This window comes from Rosa rugosa, chromosome 2, assembly GCF_958449725.1.
Source record: "Rosa rugosa chromosome 2, drRosRugo1.1, whole genome shotgun sequence".
NCBI lineage: Eukaryota > Viridiplantae > Streptophyta > Magnoliopsida > Rosales > Rosaceae > Rosa > Rosa rugosa.
In genome coordinates this window covers 43838986-43866193 of record NC_084821.1, presented here as the reverse complement: position 1 = coordinate 43866193, position 27208 = coordinate 43838986, and the positions used below count along the sequence as shown (strand labels likewise).

The window sequence follows — 27208 nt, the reverse complement described above, 5'->3', positions numbered from 1 at the left end:
CCCACATGTAATTCAAACAAAACTAACATGGAAATTCATTTTGTCATCAAATTCCACATGTAATTCAAACAGAAATCATCATTTCTCATTAGATTCCGCATGTAATTTAAACAAGTCTCACCATTTTCTCATCAGATTCCACATGTAAGTCAAACAAATGTCGCATGCAAATTCATTTTCTGATGAGACTCCACATGTAATTGAAATATGTCTTTTCTAATTCAAACAAAACGCAAGCTATTCAAATCGAAATTATATGAAAGAAGGAGGAGGAAGTTACCGGTAAATTTTCGGTAAATTTGTAGAACCGTAGAATTTGGGGCTTAGTCGGTGAATCACTCTTGCTTACCCACCGTTCACGGTGGAGGAAATCAGTCGTTGTCCGCTGTTTTAGCCGGAGAGAAAATCTTTGAGCAGTTTCTCTGAGTTTAGGGCAACAAATCGTATAAAGTTTCTCTGAGTTTTGAAATTGTGAAAAGATATTGTAAAATGAACCAAGAGAAATAGTCGCCCTCGGGTTAGATAACTGCCACTGGCAGTTTACTTGCAGTTGAATGGTTAAATAGGTAATTTCAAACATAGAAAGTGACATAAGCAGTGACTTCAATTTTTACAATTATTTGTTCTATTTATTGTCTCATGACATTAGTTTTTAAAGTTACTTGGCCAGTTACTTTATAGGGTACATAAGGACATAATTTTTTTTTACAGTTACTTGCTTTATGTATTGGTTCATGACATTACCTTTTACAGATTTTTAATTGAAACTTAAACTTTGTTTGTTGTCGTGCAGCGAAACGCTGCAGTCGCGGTGCAGCGGCACGCTGCATTTAGAAATAAAAAGATCAGTTTGGTAATGTCTTGTCTTTTGCTAGTGAGTGACTTTGTCAGTTACTTTGCCAGTGACTTGGCCAGTTACTTTATAGGGTACATAAGGACATGAATTTTTTTACAGTTACTTGCTTTATGTATTGGCTCATGACATTACCTTTTACAATTATTTTTGCCAAATCATGGCTGGTTACTTGTTCAGTGTCTTGCTATAAGATCTGTAGACTTATTGATTGACTCGTTTAGTGTCTAGGCTAGTTACTTGGGCAGTTACGTTGTCAGTGACTTTGCCAGTTACTTGAGACGTACAGTGACTTGACCAGTGACTTGGTCTATGACATTCAGGTTGCCATTTCCAGTGACATTCAGTTTCTCTGTAACTTAGCCAGTTACTTACTTTAAAAGGTACCTAAGTACATGAATTCGTTTCAGAAGATCATATCAAACAAACTTTTATATACTGAAGCAATATCTGCAAGAAAATATTAAAAAATTGAAATTCCGATTGAACAAATGAATGGATATATATGATGAATCAATTCAAAAAAACTATATAACCTATCCTATTCCCTAAACAAATTTCTATGATTCTTCATGTGTTGAGTTCCAGCTGTGCCTACTTTCTGCAAATGACTTTACAACATGAGCTCTAAACTTCAAAATATCATCCTTTGTGAGCTTCTTTGGAACTCTCCTTTTTTTCGAAATTTTCTCCATTGTGTACATTACAAAAAGTCCTCAATCAAATCTGTTCATCATATAAAAATTGAAGTAAATGAATTTGAACTTTATAATGATTATATTGACATTTTTAAAGAGCTGTGTACTTACGAATCTTCTCCTTGCTGAGGGTTGTCTTTGAGTTCTGTCACTGCCATTTTTCGTTTATAGTTATCCTTGATCCACTTTATGCTTTCTCTCTCTGTTTCAGTCAATGGAACTTCCATCATTTTCAGTTCTTCTTCTGAACTGTTCTTTTCATCAAATTTCATTCTGCGTCCCTGTTACAACATGTCATCTGCCTGTTCTTTTACTGCTGTCATCCAAAGTTCTACCATGTCAACCTGCATTTCCAACATCCCAACATAATCAATAATATGCTTTCTGCTTAAATTAAATATATGAAATTAGTATGACGAAAGTGTTCCATACCATTTTTTGGACATTTTGAAAGGATTTTCCAGTTGATGATTTTTTCACTACACCAAAACTGGGCTTTTACGGCCTGCGATGTGCGCCGTAAAAGCCTATTTACGGCGCACAAAAACAGGCTGTAAATGCTCGCGCCGTAAAAGACATATCCCTTTTACGGCATGCTTTTGTGAGCCATAAATGTTCATCTATGCACGCCGTAAAAGTGTTCCTACCAATTCTCGGATCTCTAGTGTAACATATAAGTGCGCCGTAAATGCTCAACAAAGCGCGCCGTAAAAGACTTTCTGTGGAACTCATTTACGGCACACATGGTATGCCATAAAAGAATACCTGTAGAGTTATTTACGGTCTACATAGCACGCCGTAAAAGACTTTAGGCATAATTCTCAATGTCATTTGTGACACACTTTGCACGCCATTATTGGCATTTCTTCTTTGCAAGAAATTTTATATTGCTGCTCATTTGCCAAATATGGCAATATATTCAATGTAGCTGCTCAACTAACAATAATTCATTTCAAAACCTTATGTAGATTGTCAAAGAGCAAAGGTGAATTAACATATATGATACATTAATTGAAATAGGATATCTGTACAAACTTGTTACCATGCCATATGCAACTAAACTACAAAACAATTACATGCATTTGCATGTCCCTGCAAACTTGAGTTTAATTAAAAGTAACATATTACAGTTCAAAAATATATTGTAGGGTAATTGCAAGGTTTCAAGCACCACTATCCAACTGCAATTTGTATCTCCCAATTAGTTCGAGCAATTTACCAGCAGTACCAACATAAGGCATTAATCTGCATACACCACAAATTTTGGCAGTACCTGCTGGAAACAAGTTTGAGAATATATGTTATACATTGGCTGCACTGTTTTCTTCTTCAATCAAGATAGAGTTAATTAAATAAGATACTAGCAAAGGATCATAACAGAATCTAAATCATTGAAAGCATAGTACAATACTCAAAATAATAAATAAGATGAGTTCATGCAGTTTCTAAATCTTTCCTCCTTTCAGATATATTTGCATCCAATATTTGGTTTTCAAAAGAGATTCTTATCTTCACAAACTACTTGAGATCAAGTGATCTAATACTTCATTAGGTGGATGGGACCAAATGTTTATACAGCCACTACAAGGGCATTGGATCTTCTTCGGGTACCCCTTACTTGCATGAATACTAATAACATAGTTTCGTGCTCCATCATAAAAACCTCTAGGATCACTATGACAAAAAAAATAACAGAATATTGTTTTTAAATTAGAATTATGGTTTATATTATCATAATATTAATGTTTCTAGTTTAGATGTAACCTGCTTTTGCAATGTGCCCATTCTGTTTCCATTTTGTTTCACCTTTGTTTTCCTTGAGGCTACATTCTAACTTGTATTTAGACAACAACCACATTCCAGATGTTTAAATACAATAACTATAATTATCCAGATAATAAAAGAGCTACAAGTAATAAAAAGAAATTTAAAAAAAAAAAAAAAAAACTAGCACAGAACTACACATGCAGTTCTTTATATTTCATTGTTTCAATCGTGTCTTGCTTAGTTAAAGGAATCTTGAAATCAAATGACAAGGAGAGAGAGAGAGAGAGAGAGAGAGAGAGAGAGAGATCTTACTAGTTAATGCATTTCACGGAAAGCATGATAATGGAGGTGATCATTTAATTTTTCATTCCACAGAAAAGTTGCCTTTATTACCAACTCTAGCACTGAACTGTCAATATTGATATCTCCAAGGGTTGAAAAAGTGTAGCTGGCTAATAAAACAACTAGATCAGAAATCATATAATAACAATATAGCAATTAAAGAAAAAGTGGCTAGATAGAAGTAATACAACATAGACGTCCAGAGGACAAACAGATAACAAATTTGAAAGAAAAAAAATTATAACTCTTGTGATCAAATATGCTAATTAATACCTACAACGTTGAGAGAAAAGAGGAAAAAATAAGTAGGCAAAATTGAGAGGAAAGAAGAACATCTCAGAAAACGTTAAGGTAGTTTTGGGGTCCTCCTTTCTCTTAAGTCTTAATTAGAGGGTTCAATAACTATAAAGGTTTCAAGAAAGCAAAAACCAAACTCCGCCCTTCAATTTCAAAGGCTTGATTAGCTACTTTATACTATGTATACATATTAAAGAATATACTATAATTGCGGTCATATATACTTGGAAAATAAGAGAAATAGATTTTGAGAATTATTCTCAAGAGGTTCAAAACAAACAGAAAATTAGGCGAACATATAACAGGTTTTTATTCTTCTTGCATACAAGGAAATAGCTGAAGAAGAAACTCTTGGAAGTAATTCCATATGCACAATCTAGATACTTCAATTCTCATTGTTTCCTCAACCACAAATTCACAATTCAGACATCCATAATCACCCAAATGTGATCGATTCTCTACAAACTTACTCTAACAAATCCAGTGTGTTTTTTTTTTCTTTTCAGTATTGCTTTCTTATTATAAACTAGTCTTAAAAGTTATGCCAGTCATATTAGCAAACAATGAGTAAATTCCAAATCTTTCAATTATTGACCAAGTCATTTAGGTCAGCTGTTTGGAAGAATTGGTTTTGGTGATGCAAGCTAGAATTATCTTCTAGGATTGCTTTATTCTGTCATGCATTTACTGTACATTAAAATTTTTTTTTTTCTCCAGGACATGGCTCGGCAGGTATCCTATCCATCAAGCATTGAACTACACATGATATATAGAATGGGGTATCAACGAAAAAATGATGAAAGCCTCATAAATGGGAAGTCACAGAAGTAAAATAAACATGTAAAGGAAACAAAGAAAGCTATACGTTAGTCACCCTTCAACTTAATCCTACTAGCCTAGTAATATATGTTTGAACATCTGAAACATCATCCTCCAAGTTATTAAACAGTGAGAAGTAATCACAATAAGGGAACTGAATCTAATATCTTATGCTCTACAATCCCTGAGGATTTGAAGTATAGAGCAAAGCCTGCTCCCAACATGCCCAGGACAAACAAGATGACTTAGTAGTTAGTACAAGTACTGCTTTGATTCCTAGCCATTCTAGATATTTCAAAATACAAACTAGACCTATGTTAGTTTTTGATTGAAGAGTATTTCCTCTCTAAAGTCCAAACCATAAAGCAAGGTTCTATGAAGGACTTATAAAAACGCGTTACATTGGCTAAATCACTCAGTTCACATATTTCACAATTATTGCTACAGCTACTTTGTGGTTGAAGCCACCTTCTTCTATTTTTATTTTTTATTTTTTATATTTCTTTATATTTTTGGAAACATGAGTTCATTAGAAAAAAGGAATGCAAAGACCACTTGAAGAAGAAACTCTTTAAACTTACAAAGCTACAACTAAAATAGCTACAAGGTTACAAATTACATATACTCCCAAAAAGTGGCTGAAGGAATCCCTACTTAAGATACAGAAATAGCCACATGTGGGTATCTATCACCTCCATACCCGGTTTGAGTTTATTACTCATATGACAGTTAATTTCTCTCAGCTTATAGAACAAATTATACATTTGAGGCATCTATATCCACATAACTTGTAAGTTGCTGCTACTCTGTACCTTCTAAGTGAATGAATTGCACTCTAAGAGTAACTTCTCTCATCTTATATAACAAATTATAGATTTGAGGCATCTGTATCCACATAACCTGTAAGTTACTGTGACTCTGTACCTTCTAAGTGAATGAATTGCACTGTAAGAGTAACTTCATAAAACTAAGCAACAGTGACGAACAACCACGTGTCTGCAAGAGTCCTTTTGCTTCTGAAAAAAAATACATTGGACGGCTTTTAACATGCACAATATCTCAAGAGAGTATACGAGGAAAAGAAAACAGGGTACCCATGTATTGTTTGTGCAGAAGAATGTAGGATTATGATGACATAAGCTAATGAAGAATTAATCAGGAAGTTCAACCCAAAAGCAGCCAGAATGGAATTGGATTGCACTGATCACAATAACCATCTACCTAGCTTGGATACTTAGGGATCACATATATACATTAGATTGCGAATACTAATAAAGAAATAAACATTGTAATCTTCCATATTTTCTGGATTCGAATGCTCAAGCTGCCAGACCCTAGAATTTTAAGGAAACTTTAGCAAATAGCTAGGGAGATACCATAAGGAGGCTTGAACTCCACAGCACTAGGAGCAAACCATAGGCCTGACCATTTCTACTAAGTGATAATCACTGCCTCATTATTCATTACTTTCTAAGGTGCTAAAGTAATCACTTGCCTCAACCTTATGGTTAGAGCAGCATATCCAGCTTCATCAACCCCAGATATGACTGCCACCATCAATACATATCATCTTAACATTGACCTTTGCCTTCGTGATATCTACATGCATAACCACCGGAAGACCATAATTTTGTGTGCATAAAATACAAAGGTTTTTCTTATTACTATGCCAAATGAGCATTGTTATATCTGTTTATAATCTCACGCACGCCACCATTGCTGTTCATATCCCCCACGTCTACTATGACTTGGTGCCGCTAGACTAACTATATGCACTACCGCCATGGCTCCTCACCACCAACACAATGATCTCTTATGCTTTCATAACTTTAAGGGCATGACTATTTTTATCTACAGGGAAAATGGATATTTTTATCTCTATCATGCTCTGCAGCCGGAGAAATTTACAAACAGACCTGATTGCAATATATATTGCTATTTTAGATTCTTTGGGTTATTATTAGTTAGATTCCATCTCCACATCGTACAACCAAATTGAAATTTACAGGCACAAAGTGAATAATAGCCTAGAGTCAAGATAACAAGGTTATCATGCTTGTTCCTTACAAATACTGAAAATGAGGAGAGAAAGAAAGGTCATCACTAACCTAATCCCAGCACACTTTGCATTAAATAATGAGAACCTATATCCAGCACTTGTACTCTGTAATAATATATATCTTCCTCAGCACACTCTTTTTTTCCAATTCCAACATAGTGAACTTAGAAACAATTTTCTCAAAGCCTTCTCATTAAATTCAAATTGCTGAGTTCTTGACAAAAAAAGAACCCACATATATAGAACCCAAACTAAAAGCAACAACATTTAACAGGAACCAACAACATAAATTTAAACATGCCCACCAAGTGAGGGTCATATACAGACTGTTGCAGTAACAAAGGCATCTAGAAGATTTGGTCAAAGCAAGTAACAACTCACATACAGTCCCACTCCTGGGCAAAAATTCAGAGGAACGTACCAATGCATCTACCTTGTCATAGTGCTCCAAAAACTCATCAAAATCGTGCATAAGACTTTGATATGCTTGAACCGAGTCATCCACCAAGTTTAGAAACTCCGTCGCATCTATCAAACCAATTCAATACATTCAATCAAACCAAAAGTTTTAGATATTACATATCAAGCAGACACCCATCTTAGATAACCAAATACCCAACTATAAATCCTAAATTTTAGACAGACCCGGTTCACTTTTGAGATAAAAACCCAATCAAATTTACCAAAATCCATATGAATCCACAATATCATATGGCCATACCTGAATTTATGATGAGAAATCACAATCTGAGATGCTCTCTTCGTCCTCGATTGAACACACAACCCCTGTCGCGAAATCTGATAGCCCAAGAGAAGAACTTGGGCGGGGAAGAGTTGAGATTTTTGCAAGAGAACTGGGTGATTAGACGGGAAGAAGAACTTGCGGAGGAGAACTCATGGGAAGGTCTGGGATTTTGGCTATTAGGTTTAGGGCATTGCGAACTGGTGAGGAGTTTGCAAAGGGCATGACTTTCTTAGAATAGAAAACTAACAAAAGTAAGTAAATTTCGGGAAAGTTGAGAAAAGAGGAAAGAGAAACTTAAGAGGGAAACCAAATCTTTCTGTGAAAATTTCGCGCCTTAAAAATCATTATTTACGGCATGCTTCTTTGCGAGCCATAATTAAGTTTTTTTAGAGATGTTTTTACGGCATGCTTTATTGTAAGCCGTAAAAAAGATTTATTTGTATGTTTTTACGGCGTGCTTAAAACGTGCGCCGTAAAAGATATGACACAATTATGGCGTGCTATTTCTATGCGCCGTAAAAGACTAGCTGACAGAGTTATTAATGGCATGCTATATATGCACGCCGTAAAAGGGTAAATGACAAAGTTATTTACGGCGTGCATAAAATGCATGCCGTAAAAGAATAACATTTACGGCACAAAAAATTGCACGCCGTAAATTTTGCGCAGTAAAAGCCTTGAATTGTTGTAGTGTTTCGGTCTTTTTGAATCACAGTGGTACCATTTCTTTAATTCCTTGTCAAAAATGAGCAGTGTATGATGAAATCCTGATTCATGTGAGATTGGGAAGAATATATAGTTGGATCTTGCCAGATTCTGCAACAGTGGTTCACATAGGTACAGATATGTACATAATACACCGTCAAATTTTCTGCAGAATTCTGTTTGTAAGAAAAAAAGAAGACAAGTTATTATCAATTAAGAATTATTTGCTTTGATTGTAGATTGATAATCGTTCCACTACTTACCCAGCACAAGGGATTCATAAAAGTTGGGACATCCAAGCCTTGTGATTCTTTCTCCAACAGTTGATCAGTCAAGAGAATTCCATAACATTCGAGGCAATTGCTTGCTATCGGTTCGTCCATGATCATGTCTTTTAAATCCTGTCTTGAAACTTGTGCTCCATACTGTCTTCCATCCCAGAAGTATACTCTGCAAAGAATGAATAGTGTAAGTAACATAGATAGTGATGTCGGTTATTTAACAATCACATGACCAATGACTTGGCCAGTGACTTCACTTGCCCAACTCGTTGGCCAGTGACTAACGCAGTTACATGGACAGTGACTTGGCCAGCGACTTTACTTGTCCAGTTACTTTGTCAATTACATGGACAGTGACTTGGCTAGTGACTTCACATGGCCAGTGACTTTGCCATATACATGAACGATGGCCTGGCCAGTTACTTTGATAGTTACATAAACAGTTACTTGGCTAGTGACAATAAGTTTAAAATAGAATTTTCGTGTTGGCCAGTTACTTTGATAGTTACATAAACAGTTACTTGGCCAGTTACAATAAGTTTAAAATAGAATTTTAACTTAATTAAAGCATTACCCTGATGGTGCATTTTTCCAGTATTTCTGGACTCTCCTCTTGGTGTCCTGGTCCATGAAATTGTATACTTTGCTCTCCTCCCAGTCTACGACCTCAGGAGGTAGCTGTTTCTCTTCTGGCTCTTTATTGATTTCTGCATTTTCTGCAGCGTCCATCTGTCTTATTGCTTCCAGAACATCCTCTGGTAAATCGTCCAACTTCTGTTGTGCTACCATCTGTTCTAGCCTTTCACGTTCAGCATCTGGCAGTGAAGCCTTCATCTCCTTTTCTTTATCTTTCTTTTCAGCATCTTTCAATCTATCTTCAATCTCCTTTGCTTTCTTCCTTCGTTTTGCTTTCACATCCCCCCACCAGTAAATGTTGTCCTTTTTCTGTGTTCTTCTCCTATTCTTTAATCTCACAACGTAAGAGTAGAGACCCATTAATGATACAGTTTCACCAGAATGTTGCTCTGTAAGGCGCATTGTTAACTCGCCTTTTTTGTTCTCCTCTGGTGTCTTCTGCTCTTTCTCTGGGCTCAACGTACAAAGTGGAAAGCCACGCGCAGCTACAGGACTTTTCACTATCTGAAACATGTCAGGTTGTTTTTCCATTTCTTCGACTGTGAGCATGCAGACTGTGGGGCTCTAGAACAGTGAGTCCTTTTGCGATGGAGGTGTCGATTGAGTTTCTTCTTGAACTGTGCAGTGAGGTGGAGATTGAGCTGCTGCTGCTGCAGATTCTTCGACTGTGCAGATCCCATGGGACTGAGCTTCCTCAACAGTCGATTGATCTTTATTTTCTGTGTTTTCAGCAGCCTTAGATGCAGCTCCATTTGATTCATTTTTTTCTTCTGCAGAGTTAGGTGGTGGGGAGCTGTGCTGCTGAGCTGCTGTTGAGGTGTGAGTCTTTGGGCTCAACATTTGCTCCAATTCCTTCAATTTTATCTCTAACTCCTTCACCGATGATGCAAGGCAGAAATTCTCGGTCACAAGTGTAGCATTTCGTTCCTCCAGATTCACCATGTCCTCCGTGATTTTCCTTAGTTCCTGTTCCTTTTCGTTCAGTTTTTTCTTCAAATTATCTTTCTCCACAGTCATATATCTTATCTCCTCCTCCTTTTTCTGAAGCTCTTTCTCCCACTTGTTTTTTTCTGAAGTTGTTTCCTGTTCAGCCACCTCAACTTGTAGGTTATCTTCTTTGTTTTCACAATTCTGATCATCAGTTCCTTTTTCCTCTCCTTCCGGAACTGTCTTTGCTTCATCTGATCTATTCTCCTCTTCCTCGGATTCTGATTCCTCTCTATCCTCCTTCAGGTTTTCAAAGATTTTCTGAAAGAAACATATTCAATATGTCAGTGACATGCTATGTGACATGAGCAATGACATGTTTACAACAGTTATGAAGGCCAGTGACATGAAGTGTGAATTGACCATTGACATGCAGTGTGATAGTGACTTAATCGGTGACTTTTAACCAAGATAGTTACTTGGCCAGTGACGTGTCCAGTGACAACTACTTTGACAGAGAAGAAAATACCTCTAGTTTTTTCAAGCAGTTAAAACTTGTCCAATTCTGTATCAGCTTCTGGATGTCTCATTTTCTCATCCCATGATCTTCGTTCTCCCTTCCAGATATTGGCTTGATTTTTCCAGTCTTTTGACAGAACCAATACTGCTTGCACAAAAAACAAAAAAAAAATTAGTCATAGTGACTTGACGAATGACATGTAGTTTGTCTTGATCAATGACTTGACCAGTTACATTTCAGTCTGACAGTAACTTACCAGTATTATCAGAACGCAGCCCCCCGTATTACCATATGGGCTGCTTGACTCCTTTTTCTTTTTCAAAGTCTTTATAGACTTTTTTAAGAAGCTTCCAACTTCCCTTGCCCAGTCATAAGATCCGATCTTATCCAAATTTTCGCAGGCTTTGACGTAGTCCCATGAAATTGTTCCTCCTGCGTTTGGAAACAGAAACTTGATGGACAAGTCCAGCAAGATTAATCTTGCCACATTTTTGTCCTTCTTCTCAATCCCTTCCTCTGTTGTTGGATTGTCTTTCAGCGCATCTTGCAGAGCTTTCTCCACGGCTCTCTTGTTAATTCTCGCTGTGTTTGAAAAAAACTGCTGGACAAAGTCGGACTGATATGCATCCTCAGAAGTCTTTGGGACCAAGTCACCTTTTTCTGGCATTCCTAGGATCTTTGAAATATCTCTTGTCGAGATCTTAAATTTCTTCTTTCCAAAGAAGAAGAGGTCATTTTCATGGTCGTAGGCCTGCAGGAGGAGTGTAATGAAATCATCAGATTTCTTGGCTGACTTCTCCTCTATGTAGCCACCATGGAATGCATCGACAATATTTCCAAATGGTGACTGCCTGAGCAAATCTAATGTTCTTGCACTGAGATTCTTCTTGTTATCTTTAATTGTGTTCAAGAAACTTATTAATGTGCACCTGTACTGCACATGTCCTGGTTTCACATTTCTCTTCCTCTTTGGTGCTGCTTCAGTTTTTTGAAATAGCACCAAAGAGGAACCCTTCTTTGGTGATTGTTCTACTTTTTCTTCTTCTTCTGTTTCTTCTTGTCTTTTTTTTTTTTTTGATTTCAAGCTCTTCTTGAGAATCTTCTTCAGTGATGGTTCTTCTTCTTCTTCTTCTTCTTCTGTTTCTTCCTGTCTCCTTTTTTTTTTATTTCTTCAAGCTCTTCTTCGAATTCTTCTTTCTGTGTATCGTTCGATCGTGTTCTTCATCTTCTGATTCCACCTCTTGGTAGTCTTCGTCATCATCGCTTGGTTCCCTTTCTTTTCTTTTTGTTCTTGCCATTTCTGATGTTTAAATTCTGTTGAAAAAATAAGAAGGTTAGCATTGAGTTTGCAGTTACATAATCAGTTACGTAGTCAGTTACTTGGCCAGATACATATATTGTAAGTTACATGATCAGTTACATGGTCAGTTACAGCTCATGTCAATGACAACGTCAGTTACATAATCAGTTACTTGGCCAGTTACATATGTTGTAAGTTACATGATCAGTTACATACATTTTAAGTTACATGGCCAGTTACATGATCAGTTACATGATCAGTGACAGGAGTTTAACACACGTTGCCAATGAGTTGGTCTTTTCCAGTGACTTATCTGGCCTTTGACTTGTCTAGTGACCTGGCCAGTGACCTCACTGGCCAGTTTCATTATCTGAGCCTATAAAATATGTATTTGCACTAGCAGAATTTCCATTCAAGTAAAGCCTAAAGCCTAAACAGCGTGACACACATTCATTATCTCCATATAAATGGTTATGTTACTGTCCATGTCTCTGTATCAAATCACACCAAAATGGAAACAGAGCCCCTCCAAAATCAAATGATACCCAGTCAGTAGCCTATGTCACTGGCTATGTTACAGCATCAAACTAAAATTTGAAGACAGTCATTGATCATCTCCACTCAAAAAAGCTTTAAATCTTCACTCAAACCAAAACTTGGAATCGAATTGTTTTGTTTCAGAATCAAATGCAGAAATACTATATCAATGACTCGAAATTAAGTAAGAGAAGTTTCTGAGAATCGAGGCTGAAAGATTACCCGGTCGAGGTAGACGATTCGAGTTCTGCAATTCTTCGAATCCCTAAAATTTGGGGCTTTTTCTGTGAAGTACTTTTGCAGAGTCGGCGCTGCTTCACTGTTGAGCAAAATAGTCGTCGGAGAATGTATGTGTCTCAGAATGTGGCCGCCGGAGATGAAGATGAGACGGAGTAGGTTTGAGCGGTTTTGGAACTTTGAAATTCCAAATTATAATGTGGAGAAGATAAACAGTTGTGAAATTTCCAGTTAACTGCGAAAGAAACTGACGGTGGCAGTTTTTGTAATTAAGTTGAACTCTAGTGGTAAGTTGTGAACATGTGACCTTAATTATCATGGAGACATTTGTGGTGTTTAAATTATAATAAGGTACTTCAAAATGACCTTTTTTTATCATTATCCCTTAATCTTATTCGATTTATATGGTAAAGGATAATTACCTGTCTTGTGGAAAGGATAATTAGGATTGATTGATTTATATGGTGGAAATTGTAAAAATTTAAAAGTCCATTAATAAGTGATTAATGTAATTAATTTTTTTTTTATAAATTTTTTTCCTTCATGACAAAAACCTAATATTCTTTTATCGTCATTAAAGTTTCATATAGGTACTCATAATTAGCAAAGAAAAGATACATTTTTCCAATAATAAGGTAGCAAGTAAAAAAAAAAAAACCGCAGCCACACTAGTCATTTATTAAAAATAATAATAATAATTAATTTTCTTAAAGCTGGTCAATTAGGTTTACTTCAAGTTAACCACGTGGTGTGGTGTGTTAGTCGAATGATCTAGTCTGGAACCCCCAGGTCTACCGTTCGAATCCCAGCTCCATCCCGTGGCCAGCAGATTTGAGGGACCCTTTGGGTTCGTGCGTCTGCGGTGCAATGGATTAGTCTGGCTTTGCCAGGCTTTCGCCGCAATGTCGGTGCAGGTGTCTTGGCGCTGGGATACCACTGCATGGGTGTGTGAGTTACTAACAACTAACCTGATCAAAAAAAAAAAAGGTTTACTTCACGTTCACAGTTTCACTTGCAAATTTAAATAAAAAATTTATTCACTCTCCCCCCGTGTCTCTCTCTAAAAGCTAGAGAGAGAAAGTAGATATCGTCCAACATCGCTTCCTCCAAACAAACCCACATCGCCGTTTCTTCCAAACAACCAAATCGATGTTTCCGGCTTCTTGCAACGAAATAGGATAATTCTCTCAACCTCCGTTCTCAATCTTCAAATCCTTTCCTGTAATTCAAATTCGTTATCTCTTCATTGAATCCTATGTTTCAATTGGTTACAGGACATCATGTTTTGGGAGACCCTAGTTTGTTGATGAGTTGATTATCAGCGAAATTGATTCTCGTGTTGGAGGTGAACTTTCTCTACAATATCGTTGTTTTAGCTGGGTTAGTCTAATGTTGTTTCTCTCTTCTTTTTTTTCAACTCGGGTTTTTGGTTTGTCACCATATAAATTCATTTCATTTGTTGAAGCCCATGGATTTCCGTCTTCACTCCCAAGTCCTTTGTTCTAAATACTGGGTGGTTTTGCTATTTCTAGATCTTCGATGATTCTGCCAGGCCAGGCCAACCTCAGATCTTCAACCGCGTTCTAAGAGTTTGCAATAACAATTCCAAATGATCCAGTTTCCACAACACGCTCTGTCATACAACCAATGGTCTGCAAGGCAAAAAAACCCGAAAAAACTCAGCTTCTTAGCAGAGAAAAATGAACCTTGATCAGCTAGAAACTTCTAGATCTCAAAAATCGGATTAGGAATCATATATTTTAATCTTTCAAATCATTGAAGAAGTAAACTTTGAAGTGAGAGACAGATCCAAAACAGAAATTTCCAGAATATGGTTACCTGTTTGGGCTCTCCATTTTTGCCTCCACCATCAAGAGTGTTGTAATATAAATGTCTATATCATGTGGAGTTGCAGCTATGATCATTGAAGCCACTACAAGCATGGCAGCTCTCATAATTGCAGCAACCATGTGGAGTTGCAGCTATGATCATTGAAGACACTACAAGCATGGCAGCTCTCATAATTGCAGCAACCATGTGGAGTTGCAGCTATGATCATTGAAGGCATTATAATGAATTTCTTACCATAGCATTTACACTAGCTTTGTATTCCTATATAAACCCTCCATTGTGAGATGAATAAACACTTGAATCTCCATCCTTCCCTGCATCTAAACTCTCTCTCTCTCAAGTTCTTCCCAACAAAGCTCTCTCCATTTTTTGAAACAGTTTTATGTTCGTTTTACAACACGTTATCAGCACGAATAGCTCTACTATTTGGATTGCAGATTGACAAGAGGAGAGGTGAATAAATCTTGGGTTGCAGAGAAGAGGCAGTTCATCATTCAATCAACTTCACTCTACCAGCTCTACAACCAAGTAGGTTTTTCCAAACAAAAACCGATTTTGCTGTTTCATTTTACCTTCTGTTCTCTGTGTTCCAGTATTTATTTCAAATAGTAAATCAACTCCAAAACTCACCAAATTTTATATGCTGGAGCCCCTGTGTGTTTACTGCATCTCTGTAAATTTTCATATTTTTCTGGGTAGTTTTGCTTAGTGTTTCAGTTCGTCTTTCGACTGCTGTTCAGTAGGAACTGCAGTCACGATTTATGACTTTTGAAGCATCTAGTTTAACTTAATCTTCTATGAGAAACACTTATTTCTCTTGCACTATAATTGGCATAATTGAATGAGTAAAAAGGAAAATCAATAGCTTTTAATTTAGCTATCAATTCATGTATATTGTGACAAATATCTATATATACTTGTTTGGACTTTGTGATAATGATACATCTTTCCTTCATTATTTATTATGATAATGTTTTGTGGTATTACCTGCTCATATTAAATTTAAATATTTTACCCGCTTAAATTCTTTGCATTAGAATATATATGTGCGGAATGCAGGTACTTAACGAACCGGAAGTTCACACACATAAATATTGAACCAAAAGGGTTGAGTAATAATATTTCACATGTATCGAACCTGTAGCTTCGATAATACCATATAAGGAACTTGAAGTTTCCTCCACAAATTCACTATACATGTTTAATCCGATTTTTCATACCATGTTATAGAACCTGAAGTTCTTATTGATTGCTTATGGAAGTTATTACCCATAGCACTAACTATTGTCCTTTAAATCCTTGTAGAGAATGTCAAATCTCAACAAACTTGACTTTGTCGCTTTGGAAGTTTCCGGAAGGAACTATCTCAAGTGGACCCAAGATGTCAAGCTTCATCTGACTGCAAATAAGATGAGATCAACGATTATTGCTGACAACATCACCCCTGAAGACATGAAGGCAAGGGCTATGATTTTCATCAGGAAACATATGGAAGAAGCACTCAAGGTGGAATATTTAGCTGAAGAAGACCCACGATCTCTTTGGGTCGCTCTAGAAGAGCGATTCAACCACCAAAGGGCCATCTACTTGCCGGAAGCAAGGCACGATTGGCAGAACATACGTTTCCAAGATTTCAAGACTGTCAATGAGTATAACTCTGAAATCTGCCGGATTCGGTCACTCCTAAAATTCTGTGGAGAAGAGCTCACAGAAGCCGACCTACTGGAGAAAACTTTCTCCACCTTCCCACCTTCCTGTATGGTCCTGCAGCAACAATACAGGGAAAGAAACTTTGCTAGATTCTCCGAATTAATCACCATCATGTTGCTCGCTGAAAAGAACAACAACCTACTTCTGAGGAATGATCAAGCAAGGCCCACCGGTACTAGAGCAATTCCTTTGCCTGAAGCAAATACTATTGCCCATCACGAAAATAATCGTGGAAGGAGGAACCGGGGCCGTGGAAGGGGAAGAAGGTCTGAACGTCCAAGGCATGGAAGGAGAAATGGGCCCAGAAATGGCCCATATGATCGTGACCACCCAGGCAATGGCCCAAGGGGTCGAGGAGGACGTGGACAAGGCCCACGTGGTGGAAACCGAAATGGCCAAGTCCGACAAGCTCAAATTAGAGAGAACCCTGGTCCGGCCCGTCGCCCTCAAAATCAGCATAATCTATGTTATAGATGTGGAGGCACTGACCATTGGTCCCGCACCTGTCGTGCAACAGATGAAGAGATAGGAGAGTATCACGCCAGATGAGGAACTCGAGAGGCCAACCTTGTGGAAGAGTTAGTCCCTATGGATACCACCTTGGAGATTACTGATTTCCAAGCAGCCAATGGATACATCGAGGATTGAAAACTCGAGGACATGGACATAACAGGCACTTGTGCCATATCTATGTTATTGTTATGAATAATGCTTTCTATTTTTCAGATTATCTTTGGTGATTTTTTTTTGGAATTTTAAGTTTTACATAATTTGGTTATGCTTGGATGTTTAATTCAATAAAGTTATTTATTTTCATACATGTGATCCATTGAATTAAATATATGAATAGGCATGTCTTGTGAGGAAGTTTGTTGTCTGGCTGATAGTGCTACTACGCACACCATACTCCGAGATAGGAAGTTTTTTTTAAACTTATTGCCTACTCATACCTCTGTGACAACTATATCAGGTCAATCCAACCTGATAGAGGGCCATGGCAAAGCCCAATTTATGTTATCCAATGGTACTGAATTTACCATTAATGAGGCCTTATATTCTCCACGTTCCAGAAGAACGTTATTGAGTTTTAAGGATATTCGAGCCAACGGTTATCACGTTGAAACCACTGAGGAAAAAGGAGTGGAATATCTTTGCATAACCTCCAATTTGTATGGCCGGAAGCATACATTGGAGAAGCTAAAATGCCTCTCGAGTGGTCTCTACATGGCTACCATTAGATCGATTGAGGCAAATCACATAACCAGCCAGAAGCTAACCAATTCGAGCAACTACTTGCTTTGGCATGACCGTTTGGGACACCCAGGTCAAAGTATGATGCGCCGTATCCTAAATTCATCACACGGGCATCCCCTTACCAATAAGGATCTTGTGTACAGTAACACATTATGCCAAGCTTGCTCATTGGGAAAATTAAATATAAGACCATCATATGCAAAGACTGAAAAAGACTCCAACCTTTTTCTACAAAGGATACAAGGGGATATATGTGGACCTATCCAACCACCATGCGGACCATTTAAATATTTCATGGTTTTGGTTGATGCATCGACAAGGTGGTCACATGTTACACTATTGTCCACAAGAAATGCTGCGTTTGCTAAACTCCTTGCCCAGATCATTAAATTAAGGGCTCACCACCCGGATTATCCAATCAAGTCCATAAGACTTGATAATGCCGGAGAGTTTACATCAAAATCTTTTGATGATTATTGCATGTCCCTTGGGATTAATGTTGAGCATCCAGTTCCCTATGTTCACACCCAGAATGGTCTCGCAGAAGCGTTCATTAAAAGATTACAAATGATCGCACGGACCTTGGTAATGCGAACCAAGCTTCCAGTATCTGCGTGGGGCCATGCAATTTTGCATGCAGCCATGTTGGTCCGATTGAGGCCCATTGCCACCCAACCTTATTCCGCGTTACAGTTGGTGACTGGGTACGAACCTGATGTTTCGCACTTACGTGTATTTGGGTGTGCAGTTTTCGTGCCAATTGCGCCGCCACAACGTACAAAAATGGGTCCTCAACGAAGGATGGGCATATATGTCGGTTATGAATCTCCATCCATTATACGCTTTTTAGAGCCCTTGACAGGCGATCTCTTTACCGCTAGATTTGCGGATTGTCACTTTGATGAGACAGTCTTCCCGCCGTTAGGGGGAGATAAGAACGTTACCGTTCCTGATGAACGACGTGAATTGACATGGAATGTCCCCACTATGTCTCATCTTGATCCCCGAACCGCACAATGCGATAATGAAGTGCAAAGAATTCTAGATCTACAGAGTGTAGCCCAAAATATGCCAGACGCTTTCTCTGATCTAGCTAAAGTGACGAGATCACATATACCTGCTGCAAATGTGCCTGCAAGGATAGATGTCCCTGTAGGACGCGTCGTCCCAGATGGACGAGGTACGACCATGGCGGCTAACCAGTCACATATCCCTGCCCAGAAGCGAGGTAGACCACTAGGTTCGAAGGATTCTTATCCCCGGAAGAGGGTAAAACCGGCACAAACGAATCCACTAGACATCGCGATCTCAGCTGATCCATCTCACGAGATAATTCCAGATTATGGGTCCATCCTAGAAGAGACAACGTTGGGGGACGCTCCAACGTCTGAACCCACTGTCGAGAATAGAGAAATCTCGATAAATTATGCATGCTTAAGTGAGATTTGGAATCGAAATGAGATTATCATCGATGATATATTTGTATTCGCAGTAGCTACTGAAATTATAACTAGCGATGATGTCGAACCTCGCTCTGTTGATGAATGTCAACGTAGAGACGACTGGCCAAAATGGAAAGAAGCAATTCAGGTCGAATTAGATTCCTTGACAAAGAGAAAAGTGTTCGGACCTGTCGTTCCCACACCTCACCATGTTAAACCTGTAGGATTTAAATGGGTATTTGTAAGGAAGCGTAATGAGGAAAACGAGATTGTAAGATACAAGGCTCGTCTAGTGGCGCAAGGATTCTCTCAACGCCCTGGGATTGATTACGATGAGACATATTCTCCTGTAATGGATGTTATAACGTTCCGCTACCTCATCAGTTTAGCAATTTCCGAAAAACTGAATATGCAGCTAATGGATGTGGTCACAGCTTATCTCTATGGGGATCTTGATACAGAGATATACATGAAAGTTCCTGAAGGACTTAAGATACCAGATACAAATAGTTCTAGACCACGGAACACCCTCTCCATTCGTTTGAGGCGTTCACTTTATGGATTGAAACAATCCGGACGGATGTGGTACAACCGTCTTAGTGAATATTTGATTGAGATGGGATATGTAAACAATGAACTATGCCCATGCGTGTTTATTAAGAAAACAAGTTCTGGATTTGCAATTGTGGCAGTTTATGTCGATGACATGAATCTGATTGGTACTCCTGAAGAGATCAAAGAAACCGCCAAGCACCTGAAGTCTGAATTCGAAATGAAAGATCTTGGGAGAACGAATTACTGCCTCGGCCTGGAGCTTGAGCACCGTGCTGATGGGATTCTGCTTCATCAATCAAACTACATCCAGAAGATGTTAAGACGCTTTAATGAGGATAAAGCGAAACCTTCAAGCACACCCATGGTCATCCGAAGTCTAGACCCTAAGAGAGATCCGTTTCGTCCCGCAGATGATAACGAAGAGATATTGGCACCAGAAGTCCCATATCTAAGTGCAATAGGTGCATTATTGTACTTGACTCAATGCACTAGACCAGACATTTCATTTTCTGTGAACTTGTTAGCTAGATATAGCTCTGCACCAACACGCCGCCACTGGAATGGTATAAAAGATATTTTTCGTTATCTTAGAGGAACGATTGATATGGGCTTATTTTATCCTTATGCATCAAGAAATGGATCAAACCCCCTTGATCCTCAGAATGATGCTCGCCTTGTTGGATATGCTGATGCAGGCTATCTATCAGACCCACACAAGGCACGTTCCCAAACTGGTTATGTCTTTACCATTGGGAATACCGCAATTTCTTGGAGGTCTACAAAACAGACCCTTGTTGCTACCTCTTCGAATCATGCTGAGATTCTAGCTCTTCACGAAGCAGTACGTGAATGTATATGGTTGAGAGCCATCACAAAGCATGTTCAAAGCACATGTGGCCTGCATTCCACCACTGATGAACCAACCACTATCCACGAGGATAATGCTGCTTGCATCGAGCAAATGAAGACAGGTTTCATCAAAGGAGACAACACCAAACATATTGCACCAAAGTTTTTCTTCAATCAGCAACAACAAGAGCATCAGAAGATTGAGGTCAAGCAGATTCGATCTGAAGACAATCGTGCAGACCTCTTCACTAAGTCACTACCAAAGTCTACATTCCAGAAGCATGTACAAGGTATTGGTCTACGTAAATTATCTGAATTACCTAACATGTAACTTTTAGGGGAAGTTGAAATCAGGGGGAGTATCCAGAAGCATACCCACTTGACCATCGTGTACTCTTTTGTCCTTCGTCCAGGGTTATTTTGTCCCACTGGGTTTTATTACCTGGCAAGGTTTTAACGAGGCACATCTTTAGCATAGTCGCTCCATCCTGAAGATGTTTTGATTCAACATATATGCATTTGCTCATCTTTTCCCTTCGACCACGGGTTTTTCCCACTGGGTTTACCGGGCAAGGTTTTGGTGTAGCAAATCTAAATGCATCCCTCTCGTAGACATACTACCTACTTATGATGCTGATAAGAAGACTCCACTTATCTCCGAAGCTATGATATTGCTACCCCACACTTGATACGCTCAAAGCAAGCGCATAATTTAACCCTGAAAAGATCGTTAGTAGTATAAGCAAATAGGGATCGTTCTATTCCGGGGATTGAGGGTACACCTGTCATTGTCAAACAATTAAACAATTAAAATTAAAACAAAGTATAATATTCACAAATGTATTCACAAAATATAAACATTTTACACGAAAAGGGGGGATTTTGTTTTTGGTTTTTTCGAAAATGAAACTAAGTTAACAAAAACAATTAAAATGCAAAAACATAAAAATACGAATGGAATGAAGGAACAAAGATCAAAACCGAAACTTATGATTAAAATTGATTCAAACCCTAATATTGTTCATCTAAGTCATGAGAAAGGAGTTGATCATGTGAAACATTCGAAAGCAAATGAATTCCCATTTTTTACTTTTCAATGCTAATTAACCTAAGCGAAAGCACCTAGATTAATCCTATCAAACATGCAATCAAACCCTAGAAAGCTAGTCAATCATGTCATGTTTAACGCATTACACATAGAGAAAGGCTATCAACTCAAGTGTACAACTTAGTATGGAAAAGTCCACCTAATTGCAATTCTCTTTAATTAAATTCGATCTTTGTACAAAACCTTTACTACTTTGATTCAAGTTTACACAAAACGAAAAGTCGATTTCATGTTCTTAAACCTAGCACCATTCATATCGAAACCCTAAGTGTTTGCAACCACATAAGATTAAAATACAAAAGTTATCTATAACGCAAATTTAATTAAACAAACCCACATAAGCAACTCTCGAATCACAATATATGAATCTGAAAATTCTCAATTAATCATAAAAATTCCAGAAATAATACTTTGTTCAAACATATATGTCAACTAGTTCATAACCAACGAAATTCAAAGCAAAGGTTACAAAGGAGAATAGGATTACACCGTGGATGAAGATGAGATGGATGATTCACGTTGTGGATTCTTGAAACTCGAAAGCAAGCTTCAAGGATGGCTATGGATGGAAGTGCAAATTTAATTAAACAAACCCACATAAGCAACTCTCGAATCACAATATATGAATCTGAAAATTCTCAATTAATCATAAAAATTCCAGAAATAATACTTTGTTCAAACATATATGTCAACTAGTTCATAACCAACGAAATTCAAAGCAAAGGTTACAAAGGAGAATAGGATTACACCGTGGATGAAGATGAGATGGATGATTCACGTTGTGGATTCTTGAAACTCGAAAGCAAGCTTCAAGGATGGCTATGGATGGAAGTGCTCACGGCTTCTCTTCTTCTTCTTTGGCCTTGCTTGAACTCGTGGAGATGACTAAACTTGAAACTAGAGGATGGAAAGGAAAATGGAAAGGAAATGGAGAGACAAAGAAAATGGAATGGATGAAGGAATGTCTTTCTTCTTTGTTGTAGCCTCTATTTATAGGCTACCAAGCAAAACTATTTGGATTTAAACAAATGATGATATGTTAGGTTTGAGCATTTAAACATTAATGGAATTTATTAGGTTTGAATATTTAAACACTAATGGAATTTGTTAGGTTTGAGTCACTTTCTACTCATTTTTCCTTCAATTAATTCTCCACCAAGACTTCAGATTTTGCCCGTGACTTCTTCATATGAAATGATCCATCATGAGTGTAGATCATTCTGTAAAATTTTCAGAATTTATCTCCATGTGTTTGGGCCGGAATTTCTGCTGGACTCCTTACAGGTCCAGTTTTCCAGTTTTGCTTCTGCAGAACATTGGGCTGACTGTTTGAAGGTCTTCCACTTCTTTTTGGCTCTTGCACTCTTCATAAGAAATGTTTCTTAGGATGTCTAGAATGGATCTGGAAGGTTTCAGCTCATTTGAAGTTCATTTGGTCAGGTGGTCGCTCCTTCTTCCTTGCTTGGCTTGGTTTCTCCTAGCCGGAGTAGGAAAATGTGTAAAGTTGACCTTTTTAGTGCATTTCCATTTTTCTCCATCATTTTATGGACCTAACACTTATTTCATCATCATCTACTCCAATGTACCTAAAAATAAAAATTGAATTAAAAATCGATTCGTTAAGGAATTAACTAAGCAAAATGTGAGGAATTAACTATTAAAATATCACATTAAAATGCTTCTATCAACACTCATGCGCGTTGTGCTCTTTTTCTCCTTCGACCAAGGTTGTTTTTCCCACAGGGTTTTTATTACTTGGCAAGTTTTTTTTTAACGAGGCAACTTAGAAGCGCACGACTTAGACAATACTATTAACATGAAATATCCAAGGGGGAGTGTTGTAATATAAATGTCTATATCATGTGGAGTTGCAGCTATGATCATTGAAGCCACTACAAGCATGGCAGCTCTCATAATTGCAGCAACCATGCGGAGTTGCAGCTATGATCATTGAAGCCACTACAAGCATGGCAGCTCTCATAATTGCAGCAACCATGTGGAGTTGCAGCTATGATCATTGAAGGCATTATAATGGACTTCTTACCATAGCATTCACACTAGCTTTGTATTCCTATATAAACCCTCCATTGTGAGATGAATAAACACTTGAATCTCCATCCTTCTCTGCATCTAAACTCTCTCTCTCTCTCAAGTTCTTCCCAACAAAGCTCTCTCCATTTTTTTGAAACAGTTTTATGTTCGTTTTACAACAAAGAGCAATTTTAGATGACTCCAAAAAACTTCGTCCATTAGCTGAACTTTTGCGCAATTCGAGCTGAATTTCTGCCTTTAAAGAGTTCCCTAAGAACTTATGTCAGCTTATTCAACTCAGACGCTGCCAATGTGAACATTTTTACGTAACCACCGGGGCATAATCAATCTACCCATGTAGTGCAAGCAGCACCTGCATTCATATTCAGCAACGCGATCTAAGTATCTAAAATATAACCGCTGATGACTGTTCAGATAAGTCAGGATTTGGTTAAGTTTCTACTTTGTAATACCTGGAACTCGAAATAAACAAATTTACTTACCACTACACTGCTTTGCAAAATCTACTTGACAATATTGTTTTGTGCCATCTGCAGGTGTATCCAGAACCAAGTACAATTGCATTGAAGTTCCTGGCCATCCTTCTTTACAACACTGATTTCTCCACCCATCTTGATAACCTGTCATCACCAGTATAATCGTTATTAACATTTCACATATTTTTTAAACATGCAGCTTCTTGTTATCATTCAAATGTTAGGTGCGCGTGGATGTGATTATGCATCATATGCATTGACATTCCTGATGCATCTATATGCTTGACACACACAATGCATAGCCCAAGACCAATGCCACCATGCCTGAAAAGAATGCATAGCCCAAGACCAATGCCACCCTGCCTGAAAAGGGTAACAGAAGCTAAGCTTTTGTTTCAGCTCATTCATCTAAAGACCAGTTCTTCAGACAAATTCATGGTTCAGCTTTTCAGCCTCACCCAAATAAGCTAAAGCAGCTGGGCCTCTGCACAATTTGAAAAGGTACAATTTAAATGAAATTTGCATGTTGTTTTGGATGTTAAATTACAGATATCAGTTGGAAATTGACTTGTCCAAGAAATCAAATATCTCCACATCAGGAGAACTGGATACCAACAGGAAATGAAAAACAAAATTCAAATTTCAGAAACTGAACACTGGAATGGAATGGTTGTACAAAATTGCTGCTCAAATGACCAAACCCTTCTTGCAAAAATAACTAGACTCCACCAACTCTACTATATCATTAATGAGATGAATTGAGATCCTTATTCCAAGCCCCTTTAATTTCCCACTTTTATCACTACAAAAGACTTTCCATATTACACAACAATATCCACAAAGACCTTTCGATAGAATAATCAAAAATTTGATGAACCTTGTCTCGGCTACAAAATGCAGAGAAGTATCCTACCATGCATAATCAGTCTACTGCAGTAGTAAAAACTATAATCAATCTACTCCCAAGTTAAAAACCATAGCTAGGAAGATAAACAGTCGATACCTCCTCGCTGTCTTCATATGTGGGATTAAATCACAACAATTAGCAACCAGACCAAAAAAAATATTTAAAAAATTGCAGAAACTAAACAATTACCTGTAGTTACTTCATCTACCACAGTAGAGCAATAGAGATCGATAGAAATCATTGACGTGAAGCTGCTTCCCAGATTGGGTTTGTGAGAAGTCAGAAGAGCTGTTGCTCCACCAAAAAGAAAAAGAACATCCCAGCTAGAAGCTCGGGGTGCAAGTCTTTGACCTTGGCCTTCTCCTCCTGAAATCATCACAACATATCATGAACACAACATAATCTTGTTTCAGTTACTACTTCTATGCTATGGTTGATTGTATTTTCATACCACATAATCAGAATATCATTTTCGGTATCCAAGATACAATCCATAGCCACCCATTAACAGCCTATACAGATCAAATCGTAGACAATAATGTGAAGCGACTCTTACGCAAGATTTATAAGGTATAGCATGCTATACAAATGCATAGGAGAAGTGCACTCGGTACTTTCAGTAAGTGAGTATAGTATTCTGTAAATGAGAGGTACACTATGCTAACCTTACTTTTCCGACTGTTGTGTGCTATGCATGTTTGAAAGGGTTTATAGGAAACACAGATGATAGAATGTAGAAGGCATGGGACATAGTGCAAAAACTACTTCTGTTAATAACATAAATAAATCAATCTCAGTATTAAGCTGGGTTAACTACATTTTCCTTTCTGCAGTGGTTACAGAGCATCTTCTGAACACCAAGCCTTTTGCATAAACTCAGACCACTATTGTAGTATTGTTGTAATTCTTTTAGCTTCTTTGTTGTGTCATTAGGGGACAATTCAAAAAAAAAAAAAAAGTTTTTGGTATTCAGATTATTTCTTTTAGCTATATAGATAGTTGGATAATATCTTGGAAATATGTGACAGAGGGAACATAGATGAGATGGGATAAAAATATTAGACCTGTTATTGGTTAATTTATTGCTATTTTTATGAATCAGTCTATGCACATCTTTTTCTCCTTCTCTGACATCTTTGGTCTTATTGCTCTCATCTTCCTTCTCTATCCTTAATTTAAAATGATTACCAATGTTACCAAGCAGGCACTTGGTTTTAATTTTAATGATAAAAAATTTTATATGCTGCCTTAAAGCTTTTCTAATGAATTGATATACAATGTAAGATGAATACAGAAATATAGCAAAATATCAAGGCATTTGGTAGTGAAGTACCTTAAAGGTGAGCTCTTTTGTGCCTGCCTGAACCACAGTTGCAGATGATTGAGCTGCATATGCAGCAACCAAAGATAGCCTACCAATTCCCTACAGAAAACAGATTGATCATGCGACCTTGAATCTCCATGAACACCGGTAAAAATTGATTGTGGTAGATAGCTAGCAAGTAAAGAAACATCGAGAGAGAGATAAAAGAGGGGCTTACATCTCTGTTGGCTTCGTCAGCTATTTTCAATAGATTCTCTGCAAACTAAAAAATTACCGCTACTCACTTCAACATCATGCAATGGAACTGTTTCATCTTCAACCCCGGAAGCGATTGGTTTACCATCAGATCACCAACATATTAATACACACAATGGACGGGTTTTCCTTCCCGTCCCCCTCCTCTTCTTTTCTCCCTTATTCCTCTCTCTCTCTCTCTCTCTCTCTCTCTCTCTCTCTCCGGTTTCAGACACAAAAATTAATATATTTATTGGTACTGACAGAATTCAAAGATGTAGCTAACAAATTTGATTCCATCCATGCTATAGAAATTACATGATGAGTTTCCTCGAAATCGACAATGATGCACTGATGTTGACTTGAATAACAGTGGAGGAGATTAATTTTATAGAAGGAGTTATGGAGAGGATTTGTTTGCGATTCGAAATCCTTTCTTCTTCTTCTTCTACCCAGGATCTCTCTCCTCTCTCTCTCTGTTCTCAACGGAGCGATTAGAGATTAGAAGGTTATAGAAGAATGGCAAACTGTAATTGAGGAAACTAGCAAGGCCAAAAGCGTCACTCCACTTTCTGAACAGCGATGAACAGAAAACCGGGCAACTGAGCTTTAGCGGGGTGTATTGTATATGGAATTAGTGGAACTTTTAAAGAAATCTATGGAATTTAAAAGTCTGGGTGTATTCAATATAGACTTTTAACAGTCCATGAAAGTCTTGAGGTA

At 37.7% G+C, this 27208-nt stretch overlaps 1 protein-coding gene and 3 long non-coding RNA genes across 11 annotated transcripts; 2 read left to right on the top strand and 2 right to left on the bottom strand.

Moving 5' to 3' along the window:
* Positions 1-2535: 2535 nt before the first annotated feature.
* Positions 2536-8076, bottom strand: LOC133728060 (uncharacterized). Of its 8 annotated transcripts, XR_009855582.1 has the most exons (6): positions 7557-8075; positions 7257-7363; positions 6885-6940; positions 5701-5792; positions 3631-3766; positions 2536-2827 (listed from the first exon to the last, which is right to left on the bottom strand). It is a non-coding gene; the product is annotated as an uncharacterized LOC133728060 (long non-coding RNA). The 8 variants fall into 8 exon arrangements; XR_009855584.1 differs by lacking the exon at positions 6885-6940 and having other exon boundaries at positions 3631-3770; positions 7217-7363; positions 7557-8076; XR_009855583.1 differs by lacking the exon at positions 6885-6940 and having other exon boundaries at positions 7217-7363; positions 7557-8074.
* Positions 8077-13409: 5333 nt separating this feature from the next.
* LOC133728042 (uncharacterized) lies at positions 13410-14316 on the top strand. The gene is made up of 3 exons (XR_009855568.1): positions 13410-13448; positions 13711-14103; positions 14256-14316. It is a non-coding gene; the product is annotated as an uncharacterized LOC133728042 (long non-coding RNA).
* On the bottom strand, positions 14147-14600 carry LOC133728041 (uncharacterized). The gene is made up of 2 exons (XR_009855567.1): positions 14563-14600; positions 14147-14375 (listed from the first exon to the last, which is right to left on the bottom strand). It is a non-coding gene; the product is annotated as an uncharacterized LOC133728041 (long non-coding RNA).
* Positions 14601-15043: 443 nt separating this feature from the next.
* Positions 15044-16833, top strand: LOC133730810 (uncharacterized). Its single transcript, XM_062158328.1, has 2 exons — positions 15044-15102; positions 15880-16833. The coding sequence occupies exon 2, from the start codon at positions 15883-15885 to the stop codon at positions 16831-16833; it is 951 nt and encodes a 316-aa protein (XP_062014312.1). The 5' UTR covers positions 15044-15102; positions 15880-15882.
* Positions 16834-27208: the final 10375 nt, after the last annotated feature.